The sequence below is a fragment of the Microtus oregoni genome, unplaced genomic scaffold (assembly GCF_018167655.1).
Source record: "Microtus oregoni isolate MIOR12 unplaced genomic scaffold, Mior012 000001F_ref0000356, whole genome shotgun sequence".
NCBI lineage: Eukaryota > Metazoa > Chordata > Mammalia > Rodentia > Cricetidae > Microtus > Microtus oregoni.
Genome location: NW_024543060.1, coordinates 14001007 through 14024317, shown reverse-complemented (window position 1 = coordinate 14024317; position 23311 = coordinate 14001007). Strand labels below are relative to the sequence as shown.

Sequence of the window (23311 nt, the reverse complement as noted above, 5' to 3'; positions counted from 1 at the left end):
ACAAACAAAAAAAAAAAGAAGAAGAAGAACTGTCGCACAAAACAAAAACCAAACAAATGAAAAGGAATATTTTATCCAAATTTATTTGTTTTTAAAATTCAATTCTCTTTAAGATTTTATTTTATTAAAAAAAAAGATACAGGTTTTATATGACCTGGGCTGGCCTTGGATTTTCTGTTAATCTAGAACGTCCTAATCTCTGCCTCTGTTTTCCCCACCTCTACTTCCTGAATGCTGGGATTACAGGCACAGGCCTTCATGCTCCACTTTCAGAGTCTCTGTGTTCCGTTCTTTTTATACCCATGAAGTTTCACCATGAAGAGGTAGAATGGACTTCTCCCTCTGGCTCCCTTGGCTTAGCACAGACCATCAAGGCTAGCATGGGACAGAGCCGGCAAAGGGGTTGAATGTATTGCACTTGAAACAGCGCCACCTATAGGCACCTGCGCCAAATGACATCTCACCGGGACCTGGGTGGGTGGCTGAAACAGTCATCTAAAAAGGAACCTAAGAGCAGAGTTGCCTTGTATTCCTTGAACATCTTGGGATAAATAAAACAGGAGACTGACACAGTCACGAGATAACATTCAATAGGAGTCTTTTTCTTGAAGAAACAAAAGCTTGGCCAAACAAGAATCCTTGTTGTCCTGTGTTCCCTTACAGGGCCAATCCATTTCACAAGCAACTTTGAAGGAAGCGGAACCAAGTATTTCACCTTGTCAGTTATAGTTCATAAAAAAAAATATGTTCTGTATTTAGCTTAAAACAGCTATCCCTCTACAACTTAAGTACAAAAAGAATTTTTTTACAAACAGCCAATAGCAGCAAAAAAAAGTCAAACATTTGTAAACAAAACCTTAGCCACAACCTTACGCCTAGTAACAAAACTTCCACAGTCCTTGAAAGCATTAAATATCTACAAGAGGAGAATTATTTTCATCTTTCCCTTACTATAAAGTACTTAGTATCTGAAACAATGTTACCAGAAACAGACACAATTTGGTATGGTCATAAATCGCTTTGAACAAACACTTCAGGGCCGTCATGTGCCCGCCACAGAGGACAAGCTCTCCAGATGCTGTCTCCGAGCCGTGATCCTGGCACAGCGGGGGCATCTCGAAGACTGGAAACACTGTTTGTGAAAGCAAGCCCTGCACCCTGCAAGCAAGGGGGCCAGTGGTCAGAAATGTGCTCCTTAATTTCCCACATACAGATGGATACTTGTTCCCATGGAGGTGTGGGGTGGGTATGGGTCTGGGACCCTGAGTCCAGAACACAGGGTCTTATAGGAAAAATATCAACCCCGCCAAAACTCTCAGGGCTATCAATGACTCAACTGTTCTTGACTATGAACAGGGCTCAGGAGCCGGGTGGATGTGGTTGATGCCACCTACTTCCAGATCAGCCCAAGCACTAGGGACAGTTCCCCTTGTCTTAACTTGGTGGCTAATGGTTCTTGCTAGGAGGCATCCATGCTCCTGAAATGTCTCTAAACGGACAGAGCTGCCTCGTCTGAAGTCATGTTCTTTTCTCAGCACTAGCCTGAATCCAGTGACTAGTTGCTGTAAAATTTGAAGATCCAGCTATCTCTGTAAGCTGGGTCAATGCTGAAATGCTACCCCCACTACCACCCAGAGCTCTGTAAGATGGCCCCGGGCTTCTTGTAGCCTACCACTATTCAATAGTGCCCCCTGTCCAGGTCTGCTATTTTCACATCCCCACGGGACTGGAAATCCCAGGCTGAAGTCTCTTTTCTGGGGAACTTGTCTGCAAGACTAGAATATCCTGAGAAGAGGCCGTGTTGACATAAAATATGAAGAAAGGGTTCCCCATGAAAATCCCTCCCACGCACACAACAGAATTTAGAGAGCATGGGATTCCCACAACAGCCCCATCTGTAAAGAGACAAATAATTAGGACTAGGAGATAGCTCAGTTGGTAAACTACTTGCCACGTAAATATGAGGACCTGGGTTCAATCGCCCAGAGCCCACATACAAAGTTGGGTGTGGCGGCACATGTCTGTAACTCAGTGTTGAGAGGACAGAGACAGGAGGATTGCAGGGACTATGGACCAACCTAGCATATTCTAGGTAAGTTCTAGGCCAGTGGGAGACCCTATCTCAAAAACAAAGATGGATTGTGCCTGAGAGACGACACCCAAGGGTGGCTTCTGGCCTCCACACACATGGACACGCACTGGCCCACACATATGAATATATGCACACACATGCATATAAGAGCCAGTATCAAATGTTTGAGACTTTGAGAGCCATTTTGTTTCTGTGATGGTTTGAATAAGTATGGACCCCCCCATAAACTCATGTGTTTGAATGCTTGGACCACAGGGAGTGGCATTATTAGGAGATACGGCCTGGTTGGAGGACGTGCGTCACTGTGGGAGTGGGCTTTGAGGTCTTCTATGCTCAAACTACACCCAGTGTGGAAGACAGTCTTCTCCTGCCTGTAGATCAAATTATAGAACTCTAAGCTCCTTCTCCAGCACCAAGCTTGTGCTTGTACACTGCCCTGCTTCCTACCATAATGACAATAGACTAAACCTCTGAACCGGTAAGCCAACCGTAGTTAAATGTCTTCCTTTGTAAGAGTTGCTGTGGTCACTGTGTCTCTTCACAGCAATAGAAACCCTAACTAAGATAGTCTCTGTAACCACAGGTTCACTCCACCACTACGCTTTAAAAACAGAGATGACCCTTCAGAGTTGGGTGGAACTGTAATCTAGTGAAAACTGGTGGTGGCAATGGGTCAAACTGGGACTATCCTCTCCATCCAACACCCCAAGAAATATCATTCTTTATCCCTCTCTGCAAAATACGCCTTGCTGTGGGCCCCAAAATTTACTGCCTCCAATCCACCCTTGAGCGCACATTGCCCGGAGCCCTGTACGGAGATAAGGGGCTGAGGCATCATTCCATTGAAGTTAGTATTGGGATTTAGCTACTTGGCAATTAAGTGATTATGAAGCTGATGTTATTAAATTATTAAAGTACCTGGGCATCTTATGCAAGTCATGGTCTGGAACGGGAAGATGACGGTCGTACTCTGACAAAACTCACAGATGAAGCCCTTCCCCTGGCACAGCTGCAAAAGAAGGCACCTAAGGTCACATGTTGACACGGCTGCTTGTGCTGGCCAAACTGAGCTACCATTTACACAGAACCATAGAAGCACTGACTTGTTAATGTCTATAAGTTTAGCCTTTAGGAGAATAGATCAGAATAACAACAACAACAAGAGGAAAAACCACATTCCATAATGCTGCTCAGGGCAGAGTGGTCTCTAACAGAGTGTGGGCATTCAAACTAAGAAACTACAGGGTCCTATCTTGCATCCCAGCAGAGAGCCTTTGGTTAGCTAATACAAGATTCTGTTTGATTCAATGCTCTCCCTGCTCAGGGTGGGGAAAGTTAGATGTGATCAAAAGTCAAATGAGAAGCATCTCCCTCCCTAGATCCTGGCACTAGGAAAGGAACCTGTCCCAGGTCATCCCTCACCTCACAGCTGGCCACGTGGGCAAGAGAAGACTTCAGGATGTCCTTAAGCAAGGGTGCCAGCAGTCCTTTCTTGGTCCTGAGGAGGTCCTCCATGGAGAACAGATGGCACTCATCAGTCAGATGACTGGGAACCTGCTCAAACTCCTTCAGCACACTGCCAGAGAGGAGACAGTTCCCTGAGTCACCTACACTTTTTTCCTAATTAAAAAGCTCTCTTGGGGCTTGGGCAATGGCTCAGTCACTATAATGCTTGCTTTGTAAGCATAATAAGGGGGAGATCTGTTGATAAGACACCCACCATTAACCTTTGGCCTTCACCTGCACATAAACACACATAAAATCTCTATCCATAAATTCATGTCTCAACCTTTACTAACTTTTTGCTTTTGAAAATGTGTCTGTGATGTAAATTTAACTATCCTCCTCTTACTGAACACCTAGTAGGTTTCTATGTTATTTCTTATTTTAAATGTATATTTTAACTAGATTTCTTCCCATCTCTGTAAGGATAGCCCTAGGGTAAGCACTGAGAAGTAGTTTCGGGAAGCCATGATCTCACTCAGTGAGACACGCATCCTGCCTCTACGTGAGGGGCATTTAGTTGGCCCTGGAAACCCTCACACCGCTACTCACAAGAGACAGACAGCAGCTTATCCCTTAGTGAGCGGGTTTAAAAAAATCTATATGCACACATAGCCGAAGGCTACTCGGTCTTCAAAAGGGCTGGAGTCCTCACACACGGGGCTATGTGGATGGACCTTGAAGACACGGAGGTGAAATAATCCAGTGATAAGAGGACTTTTATTCTATGATCCACATCCGTAAAGTACTTAGAAAGGTCAAATTCATCGAGAAAGAATGTGGGTTGCAGGGGCCGGGATGCAAGAGAGAAGGGGACGGTGGAATGGCTACAGAGCTGGGGTTTTGCAAGAGGCAGGGATTCTGCAGATGGACCGTGGTGGCGGTGACACAATTGGAAACACCCTCAATGCCCATGAACTGTGCACTGAAAGTGGGAGGGACAATACAGCTCCGTTGCAGGGGTCCAGCGCCATCTATTGCATATATTCATATTCTATGTATACTCCAGCCACAAGGTATTTACTTTTACCCTTTTCCTGTCCTTTTTTTTTTTTTTGTATTAAAATGACTCATTTTTGTTTGTTTCCTTCAGTGCTGGGGGTCAAGAATAAAAGGTCCCAGGGAGTCGGAGGAACCGTGGCAGCCAGGCAAGGAAGCACACCTGAGGTGGGAGTGGGGAGAGCGTTCCTGCTGGGAATCCTACCTGTCAGCGAACCTGCAAGTCCTCAACAGCTTCTTGACATGAAACAGTTGCTCCCGGATGTCCTAAGGCAAGAAGTCAACCCCTGAGAATGAGATGAGTGGCCACTGGCAAGGTACATGACAAACCTTATTAAAACTTATTAACTTATTAAAAAGTTATTTGAAATACTATGGGGGCAAGAAAAATCAACTTTCAAGGAAACATAACTGAATCCTGGGATCCAGCATCCTGAATGGACACAGGTTCTGTGGAGCCTTGGAAAAGGCCCACACAGGTGAGAGACCATTCACTCTACAGCCTATCTGCCTTGTGTGAGACCATTCACTCTACAGCCTATCTGCCTTGTTGAGGGGCGGAGACTCTCTGAAACCAGAGTGACAGGCATCTCCTCCTATGAGGGGAACCCTCTTCCTATCCTTGCTTCCTCCTCCATGGAGACGTCCACTGACCTTCACCCTATCCAGTTCCTTGGCTTTTGTGTAGAGGCTGTGGTGCCCGCCTTGCAGGTTGAAGACAGGCTGGTGCCATATGCCGTCCAGTAGCCATTTCGAGAAATTGCTGACTGGGTACTTCCTGAAGTCCCACATGGTCAGGATCCTCGCAGGGATCCAGGACTCTGCAGATGAGTGGCAGCTGTCACAGAAGTACTTGCCCAGATACTCACAGTACCGGAGCCTCTTCACAAACTCTGTAGAGAGCAGGAGGGTGAGACCCTGTTCATGATGCTAAGAATCTGCCCTTCGCCACCTCCCCACTCCTACGTCAGACTCAGACCACTGCACACAGTGGCGAGGCCAGGTTCAACTGCCAGACAGCACAGCTGGGACACGGGCATGGGGATTTCCCTACGGCCACTCGTTACTTTGCTGGGATAAGACAGAGGCCAGAGAAATGGACTTGGAAAACGGGCTCTGTGAACTGCAATGCAGTGAGAACCTTTTTGCATGGGGTCTGGGAATCTGGTGGAGTGTGCAGGCGCCACCTGCTACTGACAGGAACTCCAAAGACAGCTCAGAATCTCTTAGGCTAATAAACTGAGATCCAGAGACTTCGGGGAGAGCCCACATATGAAGATCACAGTCTAAAGCGGGGTACTCATGGTGTTAGGATATATATATTGCAGGACTGGCAAGAGAGTACCTAAACTATATAAATCAGGGAGGAGGGCACAGAGAGAGTACCTAGACCTTCCCCCAGAAAGCTAACGATGCGCATCTCTATCCCATGGGGAAAACTACTTATGTCTTGCACTTTTGAATCTGTTAAAACAAACACATGGTGCTTCTGAAATCTCTAATAAAATGTTTTGATGCACAAAAGATGTAGGGATGGCGGTGACAATATGGTGCCCTCACAACCTGGGCTCAGAAGGAGAACAACGCAGCCGAACTCTCCGGTGCAGCCGTCCCTCAGCATTAACACCTGACATGAGCCAACTCTTGGCGTTTGCCATTCCTGCTTTGATGTGTGCCTCTCTGTGGTCGAGATAACACAAGGTGTAATTCTAGTTCTTATGTCTGTTAGCTCCGTGGTGAGAAAGAACAACATATTGGATGGGAAGGCAGTGACTAACGCCCTAGCACACTGTATAGCACTGTAGACACCGATGACCATGTCCCTAATAATGCCTCCAAGAATGGCAGGAACGAGTCTCCTCTGGGCACTTAACCTGTTCCCCAAGCTGGTTATAGGTTAATATATGTCACTCTATGCTTATAATTCCGTGACTTAGGAGCTTATGTTCTCTCTTTAGGGAAAACACAGGACGGCGAAGACAAGTGTCACCGAAGGGACACACAGGCAGTGAACAGGAAGCTCAGTTGACATCCAGTGTATAGCCAGGGTGTCCTGCTCCTCCCTGGGTTCAGGTGCTGAAGGAGAAGAGGAAGAGCTGATGTCTCTGCACTTACTGAATTATCCTTTGGGGAGAGGTTTGCTAAACAGTGAAATCTTCAGCAAAACCAATTACAAAAGCACAGTACACCGCATGCCACCTGAAGGACAGGTGTAGTGTGCTATACCATACAAACGTACAGCACTCTGCATACCACCTGAAGGCAGACTCTGCCCTGGTAACCTGCATCCCTGAGCAGACTTGGAATGATGGGAAGAGACAGAAGGATACAAGGGACTAGTAAGTTCCTCCTGATATAACCCGGCTCTCCCCAACAGAGGTATGAAGGTGAAATGGCCTGTATGCAAGATTGGAGGGGACTCAGGAAGAATGTCAAAAGAACGTGGAATTTTGGACTGAACTCTGAAATGGATAAAGACTATGGCCACCGTCTTCTGAAATCTGGTAAAGTCTGAAGTTAACCTGAGGGGATTGAGCCAACCTTAACATCTCAGATGTGATGATTGCCCTGTGATTGGCATTGACAGAAGCCAGGGAAGATGGCCTGGGAGCCCTTCGCACTGTTTCTGAAATTCTTCTGTAAGTCTAAATGATCTCAGAACTCAAGGTGGAAACAACCAGAATCAGACAAAGTTTTCAGGAGAAGCGCTAGATCACTTCGGGAGATGACATCACCAACTTACGCTGCACCTCCTCTGCTGGGTTTCCCTCCCCTCAGTCAGCTTCCCAATGGCCACAGGCCCTTTGCATGTGCTGAGTACCCCACGTCCTGGAGATAATCACCTGCTTATGAAACCTCTCATTCCCCTCTCCACCTCCACCTCAGATTAAGTTTGTCCACTGTGAATTCCACAGCAGTCTTGCCTTCCCCTTTCCTTATCTTGCCCTCCAAACTGGGAAGCAGATGCTGTGAGGGCGGGGTCTGCAGGATTCCCCACTGTACTGACAGGATTTCAGTGAATTTAGGAAGGTATTAAACGATCGATGGAGTCGGTTGCGTTTACGTAGTTTTTGAGTCATGTATTTGACATTTTGTATGGCGTTAGGATGTACAGATTAACTAATAGACCTGCTTCTTGGTAGACTAGCTAGAAAACTGAGTCATTTGAGGAAGACTCTCTGTGACTGTGGTACATTCATGAGCTAGAAGAAGCCAGGGTGGTTCTGCTTTCAGTTCTAATCTCTTGAAATAGACCAAGCAATGTCCCGTCTCAGCTAAAAATCTTGCACGGGGAAGATGAGTTTGCAGAATTTTGACCAGCCCAGGAATGAGTCACCATGTCCTCTCTTAGAGAAGTCTTGCCAAGAGCCATTTGTTTACTCTGTGGGTGTGTCTGGGGGGAATCATCTATGAGCCAGCATGGCCCTGAGGCTGGAGATGAACAATGAACAAAACCAACAATGTCTCTGCCTTCTTGGAGCTTAGTGGTGATGGAGACAGATAAGAATCTGTACATGAAGCTAAGAGTATTCTAGGGATGGATGCCATGTTGGGAGTAAACAGTCTGGAGGCTGATTGAATGAAGTACACAAACTACTGAATGTGGCCAGGTAGGCACGTCCCATGGGGTAGCCAGGGAAAACTCGGAGTAAAGAGGAGGAGGAGGAAGTGAAGAAGAGGGGGAGAGGAAGAAGAGGAGCTAGTGGGATGAAAAAGAGGGTAAAGGTGTGATGGAAGCCAAGAGCCATAGCAGAGTCTCCAGGGAGGGCATTCTGCAGAGAGGAAGCAATAGGTTCAAACGCCTAAATCAGGAGTGGGTTGGGTTCTCCAAGTGCCTAGCGGAGAAAGCAGCCAGGATGCTGGTCCTCCTGGCTCCTGTCTAGTCACGCAGCTTAGTGGATCATGGTGGCCTTCTAGTAAAAGACAGCATCACTTCCACAAATCCACCACAACATTCTCACACTGAAAAGGCTCCTGTCCCACACCAAAGCAACGCACAGTCCAGCTCTGCCTTTCGGCACTGTTACCATGCAACAGGCAAGCGGCACAGAACCCACACTTACTGGGCTGTATCGGAGTCCCGCATCCGGCACAGAAGAAATTCTGGGCCACCACCGCTATGTCCCTCCTGAGGACAGAAAGTGGCAGCTGTTAACATTCCAGAGCTGATCAGGGCAGCATTTTTTTCATTGATAACAAAGCAGTCAGCGTCATGGTGTGCTCCTTGGCATAGGGTGCTTAATTTTGTCATTTTTTTTTTCATTTTGAGAGAATTTTATACTGATCCAATATGGTTGTCTAGTTAAACATGGGACTCTTTAATTTAAAAGTCAAATTAAAAGTCGTCAAATTAGAAGTCAGTATCACAAAGAACTCTTCTATTGTAGAGTCCTTGGGGCTTCCCATTGCCCGTGAACAGAAGCCAGAGGTACACTAAAGACAGCCGAGGATACACAACACAATCTGACGTGCTCAGAAAGGTCACACATGAATAAATGCAATATACATTAGAAGAAGAGAGGACGCAAGGCCAGGTTATCAAATGCTCCTTCCTGCGAAGAGTGTTCTGGGAACAGCGGTGCCCTAATTTCAATGGTGACCTAGAATTATGGGCACAGTGGTAAACTTAAACTTTTGTTGCAGTCCAAGGTCAACAAAAATTGCCAAGGTTAAAAAGAATGCATTAAATCTCCATCCGTACGTCTTATAGAGGATTCTGGGAAATTTGAGAGAAAAGCTATCCTGTGCAAAGAAAGTGAACTGTCCCAGTGCCCCGAGGGCAAGCTCTGTCCAGGCACAGTGGTCTTCCTGGGTTCCACCAAGTCTGAGAGCAAAGGCAGTAGGCAAAGATAAGGCACATGAACCACCTCCCTGGAGCTCAGGAAATGTTGCTCCATAGCCCTGAAGTTCACATGAGGGAACACGAGAACAGAAAAATTGCACGTGGCTCAAATATGTTGCCTGTCACCTTTGTCTGCAATCTATTACCTATTCTCAGGACAAATCACAATTGAACTACTATGTACACACAATGCGTCCGGCCACATATGCACACACAATATAAGTTTACTCCCTTCTTGTTCAATTTTAGCTGTCTCAGAGCCTGTGATGTTATGGAATAAAGATTTTACTCATGTCCCGCTACATTTCTCAATTATGGACAATCTCCTCGAGATTAAATTCTTCTCTCAAAACTCGCATGCATTCATTGTTGTTTTCATTGCATGCTAGCTAGTCTGGGAAAGAGAATGGTCTCATCATTTGAAACCGTTGCTTTTGGTTTTGGTTTCAGTATCAGCCACTTAAAATCCTCTTTGGGTCGATTTGATCTAGAGGTGCTAGGAAACGTTCAGAACTGGGGAGGGGAGTCACACTTTTAACGTATGGGACCGCCTCTGTGCCTCCATCGACCCCCAAAGCTCACAACAGAGAGCCAAAGGCAGAAACATCTCCTTTGTCTCTCAGTACATTGGTTTCGCTTCATCTGCTTCCATAGGAATCAGGTGGGCCCCATCACGTGTTCCAAGTAGAACCCGGATTCCGGGCAGCATCCACACTTACTTGACTGGTGTGTGAACAGTAAGTATGATTTGAAATCGAGGGGGGACCCAGTCTTCAGCCCCTGGGACCCTAGACTTAGGCATGAGTTCCTGTGTTGTGTCCACACTGGAGTCCAAGTCTTGCCCAGTACGCTCTTCATTCTCCACCTGCATGACACGTGAGAGGATTCAGGGGTGACCTCAGAAAGCATTTCAGGAGCTTAACTAAAAAGAACTCTTCAGTGTGTTTCCCATAACAATTTACCACCAGAACTTGGAACTGGTTTTAGCTGATCTAAAGGATTTGACACTGGTTCTTTAATTTCCAGCTGAGTGCCCCCCCCCCTTTTTTTTAATGATTCTGTGTGTTTGTGTACATGGTGCCTGTACAGGCCAGAAGAGGGTGTCAGAACCCCTGGGACTGGAGAGTTCCTCCTCCTTGTGAGCCGCCCTGGGAGCTCACAGGGCAAGAACAACCGCGCTCTTATAGCTCATTTGTTCCCAGACTTCCCATGTGGTGAGGAGGGCTCTGTGACCAGGGCCACTCCATGACAGAAGCGGCCTCTAGTGACAAAAGCAGCAGCCAATCAGAGAGTTTTGCCACGGCCTTGCTGCAGAAAACCCTGGCTTACAAAGCTCAACAGCTTACTGTAAAATCATACATTTTCCGGTTGTCGTTTAGAATCCAGACTCCTCCAAATCAGAAACCTCCGCAATTTGGCCATTCTCATTCAAACCTGTTCCCGTGGATCCCAGCCCCCCACCCCGACACACTCACACACGTACACTCTCCACCACACCTGAGTCTGCTCATGGGACTTCAGACCTCTCCATGTGTGTTCCAAGGGCCCTTGTTAAGAATACTCACCCACTAGCCAGGGTCTAGCTGCCCCGGCTCCACCTGGCTAACACCTGGGTCACCATCTAAGCTCTCCAGAGGCTTAATTCCTCTGATAGAATTAGATGCCTGCCCACCCTGGCCCTTCCAGGGAGGTGGTTTTTGTTTGTTTGTTTGTTTCTTGTTTTTTCAACACTTCTTTTAGCATTTACTACCACCAGGGCGCTTCATGTTCTTGAGGTATATCCTGCACGTAAAGTTGTGCATATTTTCACGTCTGTCAGCTAGCAATGACACCTGCTTCACCACTGACCCTCCTGCCCACAGCTCTGCTCAGGTCTGCCCAGCACTTTAAAATAAGAGTAATAAGCCGGGCGGTGGTGGCGCACGCCTTTAATCCCAGCACTCGGGAGGCAGAGGCAGGCGGATCTCTGTGAGTTCGAGACCAGCCTGGTCTACAGAGCTAGTTCCAGGACAGGCTCCAAAACCACAGAGAAACCCTGTCTCGAAAAACCAAAAAAAAAAAAAAAAGAGTAATAAGAGGGGGGAAAATGAGAGCAACACCTCAGCATACTTGGGGAGGGTCACAACATCTTAGCAGGCCTGTAATCCCAGCACTAGGGAGTCTGGAGTAAAAGGATTCTGTAATTCGAGACTGGCCTGGGCTACACAGTAAGACCGTTTTTTTTCTCAAAAACAATAACACCTTAGTGCGAAGTGTTAAGTACATTCCCTGATGTTTAATGGGTGCTCACAATCATTTTGAGACCTTTGGGATGCCTACCAACCATCCTAGGAAACAGAAACCTTTGAGTCAAGCAGGCCAAGTGAGAAACTAAAAACGTTTCATTCCACCATCAACTGGCTTCCATACTTACTCCTGAGCTGGCCGCTGTCAGGGAGCCTGGCAGCCGAGAATTGACTTCCGACAGCACCTGGCACTTCCAGAACCCTCGGAACAACTCTCTGGCTAACAGCCCAGCAGAACTGAAGTCTGACTCACAAGTTGCACTGAAACACAAGAGAGAGAAAAGCTGGACGACTGCATATAGGGTATATAGCTGGGATCTTTGGGAGTTCAACCGTGGGTTGAGAAAACCATCGTGCGAGATAGTTATTAGCTGAGCATCTAAAGCAACACAGTTCATCCACAATCAGCAGAGTCTCTCATTTGTTAAGACCACTGAGACCTGGGGTAGAGTGAAAAGAGCACTGGATTTCTGATACCTTTCTTCTCCTTTACGAGATGTGAGATAAAGACACAGTGTCCACCCCAAAATCCTCCTAATTCTCGGTTGAGAACACAAGTAGACACAGATTCTGATTGCCAGTTGCTGTCAAATTTATATTAGAAAAGTGACAGATGTAAAAATGTTACCAGGGAACTCGGTGGTTGGTACAAGAAGAAAAAGTCACAGTTATTTTCACCCACATCACTTTGTAACTAGAGGGTTTGTGCATCAGTGGTAGGTCTGATATTTGTTGTTTCTTTTTCCTTTTCACAGTAAATTTGTAGTGGTCAGATGCTACACTAGCAAGAATTTCCACATTTTTCTAATTCAAAAGGTTTTCTTATATTACTGGGGAAAGTATTTATTTTAATATATAAAATCACTCTTGAAAATCACTTTTGTAAAAAAAATGGTGTGCATGTAAATTTTTTTATCAAGGAAAAAATAAAAACAGGTGAGTGTGGGTCATGTTTTTATTTCTCTCAAAAAAAAAAAAAGAGCACTGGATTTAAAGTCAGAAAACCAGAAAAACCCCTCACTGTCAATGACACTATTTTGTCTTTGAGTTTACAAAGACAAACAACCTTTTCTCTCTGTAAGTTAGTTGTCTCGGGTATTTTATCATTGCAAACAATACTTCTGTTATGGAGGTGACTGACTAACTTCTAGACGATCGTCTTGGATTAGTTTCTTCTCCTGGTGCTGTGATAAAAGGGCAAAACACCTATGCATATAAAAATAAAATACATATGCCTAAGAAAATACTAATTTAAAGGAGAAAGGATTTATTTTACTTTTTACAATTTTAAATCTTTTTCTTTGTTGTTGTTTTTTGTTTGTTTGTTTTTTGTTTTTGTTTTTTGAGACAGGGTTTCTCTGTGTAGCCTTGGCTGTTCTGGAACTCACTCTGTGGGCTATGCTGGCTTCAAACTCAGAGAGCCGCCTGCCTCTGCCTCCCTAATTCTGGAATTAAAGGCATGCACCACCATAGCCTGGCTAAAATTTCTGATAGTATAATTATAACTTCTCCCTTCCCTTCCCTCTCTCCACTACTAACTTGCTAAACCCCATAATCTGGTTTAGCAATCTATAGACCTTTGTTGTTAAAAGTGTAGTCATGGCCTCTCCTCAGGAAAACTCTTTGCAACAGAGACTACAGAAAGCTACAACCAATCAGAATGCAGAGTCGTGGAGTCCAATCTCAATAAACACATCTTCAGACACTCCTACACCTAAGGCTCGGGGGAACACTGCAGAAGAGGAGGTTGAAAATTTTTAGAGCCAGGGGCGTGGAGTGTTTGCTGTCAGGCTGTCTCCAGGAATGTCAGAAAGGATTTATTTTAGCTTGTCCTTCAAGGGGCAGTCCACTATGGTAGAGAAGTCAAGGCATTGGGAAGCGGCTCACCACACTGCACAGCAGTCAAAAGAGAACAGGGAATGCATGCAAGCTCGCACTCAGCACTTTCTCCACCCGTAGAGTGCAGCTCACCTTGTCCGGAGGATAGTCCACCATTAACATGGGTCTTCCCACATCAGATAATATAGTCAAGATGATCCCTACTCTTGGGTGATTCTGGACTCTGTCAACCTGACAATTAACGCTAGCCATCTGCGAACCCTGTTTGTGGCTAACCTCGTCACAATATCCAGTATGGGTGACATAGTGGACATGGTGGCTCCAAAGAATCCCCTGGGGGGGGGGGGAGGTTGGAGAGATGGCTCAGCGGTTAAGAGCACTGACTGCTCTTCCAGAGGTCCTGAGTTCAATTCCCAGCGGCCAGATGGTGGCTTACAACCACCTATATTGAGCTCTGGTGCCCTCTTCTGGCCTGCAGGCAGGATACTGTATAAATAAATAAATCTTTAAAAAAAGAAAAAAGAAAAGAAAAAAAAAGAAACCCCCAGCGGTCCATGTGTGTAAGCACAAGAAGACATGTACCTTTTTAAAGAATTGCAGGGGCGTCTGCCGCCTTCTGTGATGTCATTACATTCCCCAAGTTCTGCAAGAAAATGAAAGAAAGGGTAACAGGGTCTTTTAGCCTGTCTCACTTGGTTAATTTTATAAGAATACAAAAATAGGAGCCTGCATCCAGGAAACCTGTTGTGGCTAACCACCTACAGAGGACAGGGTGAGACTCCAGGTAACCACCAGAGATGGGATTTTTATATAAACTTCATCAAAACCACACAGCAGATCTAATGAATATCGGCATTTTTTTGTTTGTTTGTTTAGCTCTTACAAGTAAGATGAACAATTATCAAGATGCCAGACACAAGGAAACAGCTTCTTCTTCGCCGCATCCTGGGACATCCCTAACATGGCCTCGTATGTGATGTTGGCTGGTAGTTGTGCGGTATGTGAGGGAGTTGGAAGCAAGGAGATTCTAAACCTCACCTAACATAACGAACTCATCCGAGTCATGTCTGCGGGCCTCTCTCACCACAGGAGAGGCAGAAAGTGTCTCAGTCACTGGGCTGACCTGGAGCACTGCACAACCTGGAAAGAAGAAAGAGGGACGATGTCATCAGGAAGTGAGACTGGAGCTGGAGAGATGGGTCAGTCGGTGAAGCGTTCGCTGTGCGAGGACCCAAGTGCAACTCCCAGAAGTGACAGAAAAGCTGACCATGGTAACTTGAGCTTGTAATTCCAACCCTGGGAAGTGTGGGGGCGGGAGCAGGTAGATCTTGGGAGCTCGCTAGAGTCAGTGAGCAAATCACAGAGTTCTAGGCCAATCAATGGTAGAGCTTGTCTTAAAAAAAATAAAATAAAAAAGACAGAGACCTGCATCAGAGCAATGGACTGAGCTCCCAAAGTTCAGTTTAAGAGTGGGAGGAATGAGAATATGAGTAAAGAGGTCAAGACCATGATGGATACACCCATTGCATTCACTGAAACAGTCAACTTGAGCTAATGGGAGCTCACCAACTCCAGCTGGACAGGGAAGGAACAAGCATGGACCAAACTAGTCCCTCTGAATGTGGGTGACAGTTGCATGGCTGGGGCAGACTGAGGGGCCACTGGGCAGTGGCATCAAGATTTATCCCTACTGCATGTACTGGCTTTTGGGGAACCTATTCTCTTTGGATGGATACCTTGATCAGACTAGATATAGTAGGGAGGGTCTCGGACCTTCCCCCAAGCAATGTACCTTACCCTCTCTGAGGATTGGATGGGGATGAAGTAGGAGAGTATGTGGAGGGAATAGGAGGAGGGGAGGAAATGGGAACTTGGATTGGTATGTATAATTAAAAAAAAGATAGTTTGTTTTCTTTTTAAAAAATATATAAAAAGAAAGGAAAGAAGAAAGAGTACAAAGGAAGGAGAGAAAGGAAGGGAGGGAGGGAGGGAGGGAGGGAGGAAGGAAGGAAGGAAAGAGACAGCTCCTGATACCAAAATTTTCCTCTGACCTGCACACACACACACACGCACACACACACACACACACACACACACACAGTACCATCATCATCAACATCATCACACACATGTTTAAACACATATGCATGAATGCCATAATAAGCAAACAACTCAATAGTAGAACACCTGCAGTATGGTGGTGATGCATGCCTTTAATCCCAGGCAGAGGCAGGTGAAGTTCTGAGTTTAAGGCCAACCTGTTCTACAGAGGGAGTTCCAGGATTCCCAGGGAGATGCAAAGAAACGTTATCTTGAGAGGTAAAGGCTGGAGAATTGCACATTCAAACCAGTCTGGTATACAGTAAGACATTTTTGAAAGAAGAAGAGGAGGAAGGTGAGGAAGAGGAAGGAGGAGAGAAGAAGGAAGAGGAAGAAGAGGAGGAAGGGAGAAAGAACAGCGTAGCTCCCAACTGACAGAACTTAGATCGGTAGCAGGGATAAAGCTGCAGAGCTTCAAGGATTAAAAGCAGCAGGAAGCTAGTTTAGGATCTCTTATTCACTATAATTGGGTGAAACAGGCTGTTACAATCTGTCTGCTTTTCGATATGTTTGAAAATTTCCCAGTATAACACAAAGTTTAAAATAAAACTAACAGAGGCAAAATAAAAATAAAAAAAGCCAAACTGGCCATGAAATACATAGCGCAGGGCACGTACTTATGCTGGGTTGAATTATGGCCGTCCGAAGTTCGTGTCCACCTAGAACGCGTGAATGTGATCCTATTTGGCAACACAATCTACACAGACAGAAGAGAGAGTCAAGACATAGCCTCCCACCCCCCAGAAAAGGGTTTTAGATGAATAGTGTAGCCATGTTAAATTAGAGCTTACCTCTGCCCACCTTGAAGCTAGACATATGATTGTACTAAGGGAAACAGAGAACGTGGAAAATGTCCTGTCACCACTGAATACCATCACCAAGTACATGGCAGGTTCATTGTTGGCTAAAAAACATGGAAGGAAAGGTAGGGGGATGCTATGTGATGGAAAACAAAGGAAGACAGGAGACAACAGCCACCATGGAAAGGCAGAATGAAATCCAAGGAAAAACAAAACAAGTAATGCAGTATTGGCCAAAAGATGGATCATGAGCACCAATCACAAGGCAAGACAGCAGCCTAGGAGATCATCCACATGTGCAAAGTGGCATTATCAGCAACAAAGTACATACACCACCAAAGGCCCTCAAAATTGAGTCACTGAAAATAACATATCACACACACACACACACACACACACACACACACACACCTCAAAATGTTCTAAGTTAGTTTCAGATTTTGAATTGCCACATCCATGGCTAACCTAGGATGTATGTTCCCAACGGGCCATGGGTTGGCCACATTTTCAAAGGACTGAAATATGTCTCTCCTTCTGGACTGGACAGAGGACAGACAGTGTGTGCAGAGATCACAACCCTCAGATTCAAGCGTTTGCCCAACTTGCCTTCATAGCCACTGTCTGAGGAAGTGGAGGACCCTGGCTCCGGCCTTGCAGGGGTGTAAAAGGCCACTTCAGCCTCGGTCTGATTGTCCCCATGAGACCCGCTGGCCTCCTCTGTGCCCCAGATCTCCGGCAGCTGTTGACTCATGAGGTGGCATTTCATAGTCTCCAATGCGGAGATAATCATGTCTGCCGCATAGAAGTGGACATTTTCCTACAGGAAAAAACCATAGTCAGTTCAAACAGGAGCACGATCAACTTTGCTTCTGAGTATGGATCAGATTTCAAAATTGGAGAAGTGTCACTTAAGTGACCTGAGTGCAGATACATATAGCTGTTGATTTAACTAAATTCTGACATAACCCACATTCAGAGACACAGATATACCAAATTGAATTAATTCCTTTTCAGGACTGGAGATTGAACTTAACATCACATATGCTAGGCAAGCACTCTCCTACTGAGCCCCAACCCCAGCCACCAAGTTGACTTTCTTATGATAGGACACTCTCAGGAAGTGGGGCGCAGCACCTGGCATAGTGCATCAGTCACGGACAACTGAGCACACGGTGCCTGGAAACTTCTCCTGGCAGCCTCCATCAAACACTGAGCAGAGCCATTTGGCTGTGCCTCTCCAGGGTGGTTTCCACACTCACATCTGAGAGACGCTACCAAAGAACTCAGGCTCTCAGTGGTTGAGAAGATCCACTCACCTTGTCCACATCAGTGGGCAGCACAAATGTCTCCAGCGGGAAGAAATTCCAAGAATGGCTTCTTCTGCTGCTCCGAGCAGCACCTGCCAATACATCTAGGCATTAAAAGGGTGTGCATCATCCTGAATGGGCATACAAAAGGCACAGCCAAAAGGCACCGCTGGTGTAGCTCAGCCGTTAAGAGCACTGGCTGCTCTTCCAGAGGTCCTGAGTTCAATTCCCAGCAACCACATGGTGGTTCACAACCATCTGTAATGAGATCTGGTGCCCTCTTCCAGCCTGCAGGTGTACATGCAGACAGAACACTGTATACATAATAAATAAATAAATCTTTAAAAAGAACTATAAAAAATAATAATAAAATGGAGAAAGGGGGCCTGGGGACATGGCTTGGTCAAGAAAGTGCTTGCTATACAAGCTCTAGGACCTGAGTTTAGGACCCAAGTTCAGTCTCCTGTTGTATCTCAGTGCTGGAGAAGCGGGGACAGAAGTCTCCTTGGGCTTAGTAGTTTAGACAAATTAGTGAGCTGCCGGCTCAGTGAGAGACTCTGTCTCCAAAAGAAGGGTGGATGGAGAATGATAGCAGTCACCTGACATTGACCTCTGGCCTCCATGTGTGCATGCATGCAGGTGAACACACAACACAAAAGAAAACACACACATATACACACGCACGCACACACGCATGCATGCATACAGAGACAGAGAAAAAATGGGGAGAACAAATTCAAAGATTATCTAAACAAACAAAACCAATTGTAGGTGCAAGTCTTCAGCACCATCAAGGGGTAGGGGAAAGGTACAGTTCTAGAAAGATGTGGGGGACGGAAGAGGAAAGAGACTTCTGATGACAAGGCCTGTAGACACAGCCTTGCTGTCAATCATTTCTAATGGAGTGACTGAGAGGTATCATGGGAAACCACCAGAACAGAGGGAACAGTGGAGCAAAGATGGTGGGAAGATGAGCAGGTCACGGGAAATACCCACAAGAGATGGGAAGGTGGCCTTAAGAATTACAGGATCTCTTCCCCAGCTCGTGGAAATTGGCCCCAGACTTCCTGTTACATACACAAGTCATCTGAAAACAAAGAGTCCCCCAGTCAAGCCCAATGCCTATGACACTGTGTCATCCATTCTTGCTCCTCCCCCCCACTCCTTCCTGGCAATGGTCACCGTGGAGAGGGCTTCCTATCACAGAGCTGCTAACTGCAGCCTTGGAAGGAAGTGAAATTTCATGACAGCCGGAGAAGCTGAGGTTTCCTGACCTGCTAAATTAAAATAAGATCCTGCCAACGTTCTGGGGGCTGTGGGTTCTCTACTGCCAGGCAAATGCTGCCAGTATCACCCTGATGCCTCATGTTGACTAAAGTGGGTTGGACATGGAAGACGAAGGATTTCTTGGCTGTGGTTGGTAAACATTTTGGGGGTAGGATGTGAAGGCCATTCACCATCTCTGCCACTGTAACCAGAATACCACTATTGATGAAAGAAACTAAATTGCTGGTTTGCCTTTTTTTTTTTAAACAAAAACAGGAAGCTGACAGGTTTGAGCCCCTTCGTCATAGGCGCAAACCTGAGAGTAGAGGAGAAAACAAGATCCTGCAGAATGGTGCCCAGCCCTGTTATACCTCAGTCATAGATTCTCTCATGTCTTGAGCTGGGATTATTACCAGTTACACATAAGGAGATAGAGAAGGCAAAGGTATTTTGTAAACAATGTAGATCCTGTTTAACCAATAGTATGCAGGAGGATTGCTTCTACAGCCTCAGGAAATGCTCCCCTCAGCTGCCGTTAGAGGCGTGGGGGGCCAAGGAAAGCCTGTGTCTTGATGGACAATGTTCCTTCTTTGTGCTGCTCCATACTAAAGGAAGAGAAAACCCAGTCACTTCTGGGCTTCTGTTTCTTAATGGCACAGAAGGAATCTCTTCGCCAAGCTCAAGACAGTCTTGTCAGACATGATGACTCATGCCTGTCATCTTAGCCCTCAGGAAGCAGAAGTGAGAGGACTGCTATGAGTCTAAGACTAGCCTGGACTACAGAGGGAGAGCTCATCTCTGAAACAAAACAAATAGAACACCTCAAAATACTGAATCGGTACTGATAGGATTGCTGGGAAACCCTGCCTTTGGACAACAGGGGCCGCAGTACTTGTCTTTGCTTTGGGGTTCATTTTGTCCCATTGTTTTATCCAGGAGAAAGACAAAGACACAAAAGTAGTGCTAAGTTGAAGAATGACTTGTACAAGGCTATAACAAGTGGGTTTGGGCCTCAGAGGCCATCGTCAGTCAGTGGCTGCTTTAACTTGTCACCATGATGGTTTATGTGGGGAAAGACTTCCTCCAGGAGGCAATCTAACAGCAAAGTCGTCTCTCACTTAGCAACCTCTAAATCCGCAAGCAAACTGCTCTTTATCCTGAGAAGTAACCACCTGGGTGGATGAAAGAAAGAAAGAGAGAAAGAGAAAGAAAGAAAGAAAGAAAGAAAGAAAAAGAGACCTGTTTTGAGAGACATTTCGCTCAAATGTGGTTGCCTCAGCATTAGCCTCTGAAAGACAGTAAGATAAATACACACACAGGCTGAGAACAGGCAGGTGACAGCTTTGAAAATGATTTGCAACAAACAACAACGACAACAGAATGCGTCCCACACTATTTGAAGCAGGGCTCTAAACTCACAGTGTGAATATAAAGTAATGAATCCTTCGACATAAAATAAAGACAACTAGTTGGACCTTGCCTGGGGCTTTGGTTGGACCAATTCATTCAGCTTTCTATTTTGAGAATCTGTGCACTGCTTCACATCAAGGGAGCCCTTGTTTTCACACCAAAAGGCTTTAGGTGGCCTTTCCGGGGAGTATTGTGGCTACTGTTTTCAAACCTGCTATTTTCGCAGCTGTCTGTGCTGGAACTAGCGCAGGTGAGGCACATCCGTCATCCGCCTTCCCCACCCACAGCGGGTTGAGTGTTTCTAATGTTCTCCCTGCAAACAAAGCCTTGAGTGTTTTCACATCTGCCAGCTAGGAATGATAACCTCTTCACCGCTGACCCTCCCTTCTAAGGTCCCGGCCCAGCACTTGAACTATACTGAGCTAAAACGATGACCTTTCTCTCAGTGGAAGGAGGAGATGATATCTGATCCACCTGTTGTGACCATCACAGAATATGGGCTGTGGTGACATTAAAGGAGCTCACGCATTGGCTTCTGGTCAAAGTAGAAGGCCATGAACGTCATTTCTCACGGCAAGACAACAGGCAGACTTTTGAGCCAAGCCCAGACAAACACGTGGCTGGAGAAGAATAAAGGAAGTCACCAGGTAGAGTTACCGTCATCTGTAGAAGCTGTCAAAGGAGGAGACTCAAAACGGGCACTGTCTTCCTTAGGGCATGAGGAAGTGGCCACAGTCTTAGGGTTTCTGAGCAGAGATTTGTGCTGCGGATGAACCTCTTGCTCTTCTGTAGGCAGGGAAAAGTCACCATTCTTTCCCCCAGGGCCATTGACAGTATTCTCAGACAGGGATGTCTCAGCTAGGGAGTCCCGGTGGGACAACAGTGGAAGGCCCACAGGAGAGGGAGTGCCCACCCCCAAGTGTTTCCCACTGCTCTGCACTGTTGCTCTCTGGGTGAATAAGTCTTGCAGCGGCTGCTCCACACATGGCTGGTTGATCCAGCAGGCTTTATGCCGCAGGAGCCTCACATCTAACTGGCAAAGAGGGTAGTCAGTGTCCAGGAGCGGGGGTGAACTGTCAGCATCCTCACAGGCACCACTGATCCCTTCCCAGGGGTCCACAGGACAATCTTGCCGGTCTGTGGACTGGGACACCATCCTTCCTGGTGTGGAGGGAGCGTGCTCGAAACATAGCTCTCCAGTGGTTGCTGTACCACCAGGCATGGTCCTTGAATTCATCACATGGCCAGCTGGAGGTCTGAAGAATTTATCTGCAATGAGCAAGAATCATCCTAGATAAATAAAAGTCCAGTCATATTTTTGTTATATATTATTGTTCTATATTATATGTTATTATATATTATATTATATATATTATTGTTAATAAGCAAAAAAACAAACAAGCAAACAAAAGCAAATAATTCCTTTATACCTCACATTAACTTCTTGTATTTTCAAGTCAAAGATAAATGACTAAATCAGAGAAACAAAACAAACAAACAAACAAAAATAGCAGTAAATCTTGAGATTTTGATATAGAGATAAGAAACATTTTTGCCAGTGTGAGCTTAACTGAAGAAGCCACAAAGCTCAACTAATAATGCAAAACAACAACATACCAAAGGTATTATGATAAAAAATTCCCTGTCAAATCAAAAATGGGAGTGCCGTGTAAAAGTCAAGACACTTTTCTAGCAAATTCTTTGGAGTTCATTCTAGCCTTAGAGCAAAGTCAGGAAGACAACCACTAAGACCCTGGTGCCAAGTGGTTTGCATCAGCTTGAATATTCGCCACATCTATAGGAATTCAATATGAGTTTCTAATATTTTTAAATGACGCTGTGGCTCTAGAATCCATCTTTAAAATGGTTCTGTCTGCTTTGGCCGTAGGGAGGGTGATGATGGCTAAAACGTTGATCTGCACAGTGAGAAGAAACACTCCGGCGATTTCAGCAAACATTTCTTTTTCCTGTCCGTCTTTGGGAGCAAGGTGGTCCAACCAAACCAGCCTTCACAAGACCCAGTCCATCTGAGCAAGTTCAGTCCAAATGAAGAATGCCACCACACATGAGATTGGCTTTATGTCTTTGTGTCCAAACACCAGAGAGAAAAGCATCTTAAGGACTGATTGGGCCTCATGTTTTTATTGGGTTCAGTCCTTGGTCACATAACCTTTGTTACTGGGTGTAGTGACCCAGTGTGTCACGGCTGTGAGAGTGTGTGGCAAAGTCAGAAGCAAGAAGGGGCCTGAATAAGACATGCCCTTCTCAGCACGCCTTCGATGTCTTGCTTCTTCCAACCAGCCCACCTTCCCATAGCCTATTCAAATTTTTAATCCCTCGGTGGGTTAGTCCACAGATTAGGTCAGAACCCTTATGGTTGAATCCTCTCTGAAGACTATCACAGACAGGCCGGAGGTTTATTCTACTCGATCCAGTCAACAGGCAAGAGTATCACATCTAAGTATAATTGAATATAAAGATTTAGAGTCGACTCCAGAGTGTTGTCATCACACTGTGTGAAGCTGATTTGCACGTGCGCATTTCTATCTGACTTCCCCTCCGCTCCAGGCAAGTTATCATATTAACTTGACCTTTTCCCACTGACCCTCAACTTAATACACCTAAATCAGACTCTAAAGCCCCCTCTTCCAAACCTGCTCCTCTCCTTTCCCCATCCCAGGAAGTAAATTTCTCAGTCCCCTGAGTCTACGATTTAGGAGCCATGTGTGACCCCATGCATTCCCAGCTCTCCATATTTAACCCCTGAACAAGTTTAGAGCTGGCATGTCCATCTAAGCCACTGTCTTCTCCCACTTGGACACCCACCTAGAACTTCACAGTGGAAAGCAGCTTCCCTCCTTCTGCCC

General features: G+C 45.8%; 1 protein-coding gene across 1 annotated transcript; it reads right to left on the bottom strand.

The window, feature by feature from the left end:
* Positions 1-978: 978 nt before the first annotated feature.
* Positions 979-21681, bottom strand: Rubcnl (rubicon like autophagy enhancer). The gene is made up of 13 exons (XM_041673671.1): positions 21102-21681; positions 17778-17860; positions 17068-17278; positions 14600-14701; positions 14144-14204; positions 11851-11983; positions 10157-10302; positions 8659-8723; positions 5249-5487; positions 4800-4861; positions 3515-3668; positions 3011-3101; positions 979-1158 (listed from the first exon to the last, which is right to left on the bottom strand). Exons 1-13 carry the CDS (start codon positions 21679-21681, stop codon positions 1043-1045), a joined length of 2043 nt encoding a protein of 680 aa, XP_041529605.1. The 3' UTR covers positions 979-1042.
* Positions 21682-23311: the final 1630 nt, after the last annotated feature.

Coding starts and splice junctions, on each gene's coding strand:
- Rubcnl (XM_041673671.1), bottom strand. CDS start 21,681: ATGAATTCAAGGACCATGCCTGGTGGTACAGCAACCACTGGAGAGCTA. Junction 17,861..21,101: donor GACAGCTTCTACAGATGACG/GTAACTCTACCT, acceptor ATGTATTGGCAG/GTGCTGCTCGGAGCAGCAGA. Junction 1,159..3,010: donor GACTTGCATAAGATGCCCAG/GTACTTTAATAA, acceptor CCTTGCTTGCAG/GGTGCAGGGCTTGCTTTCAC.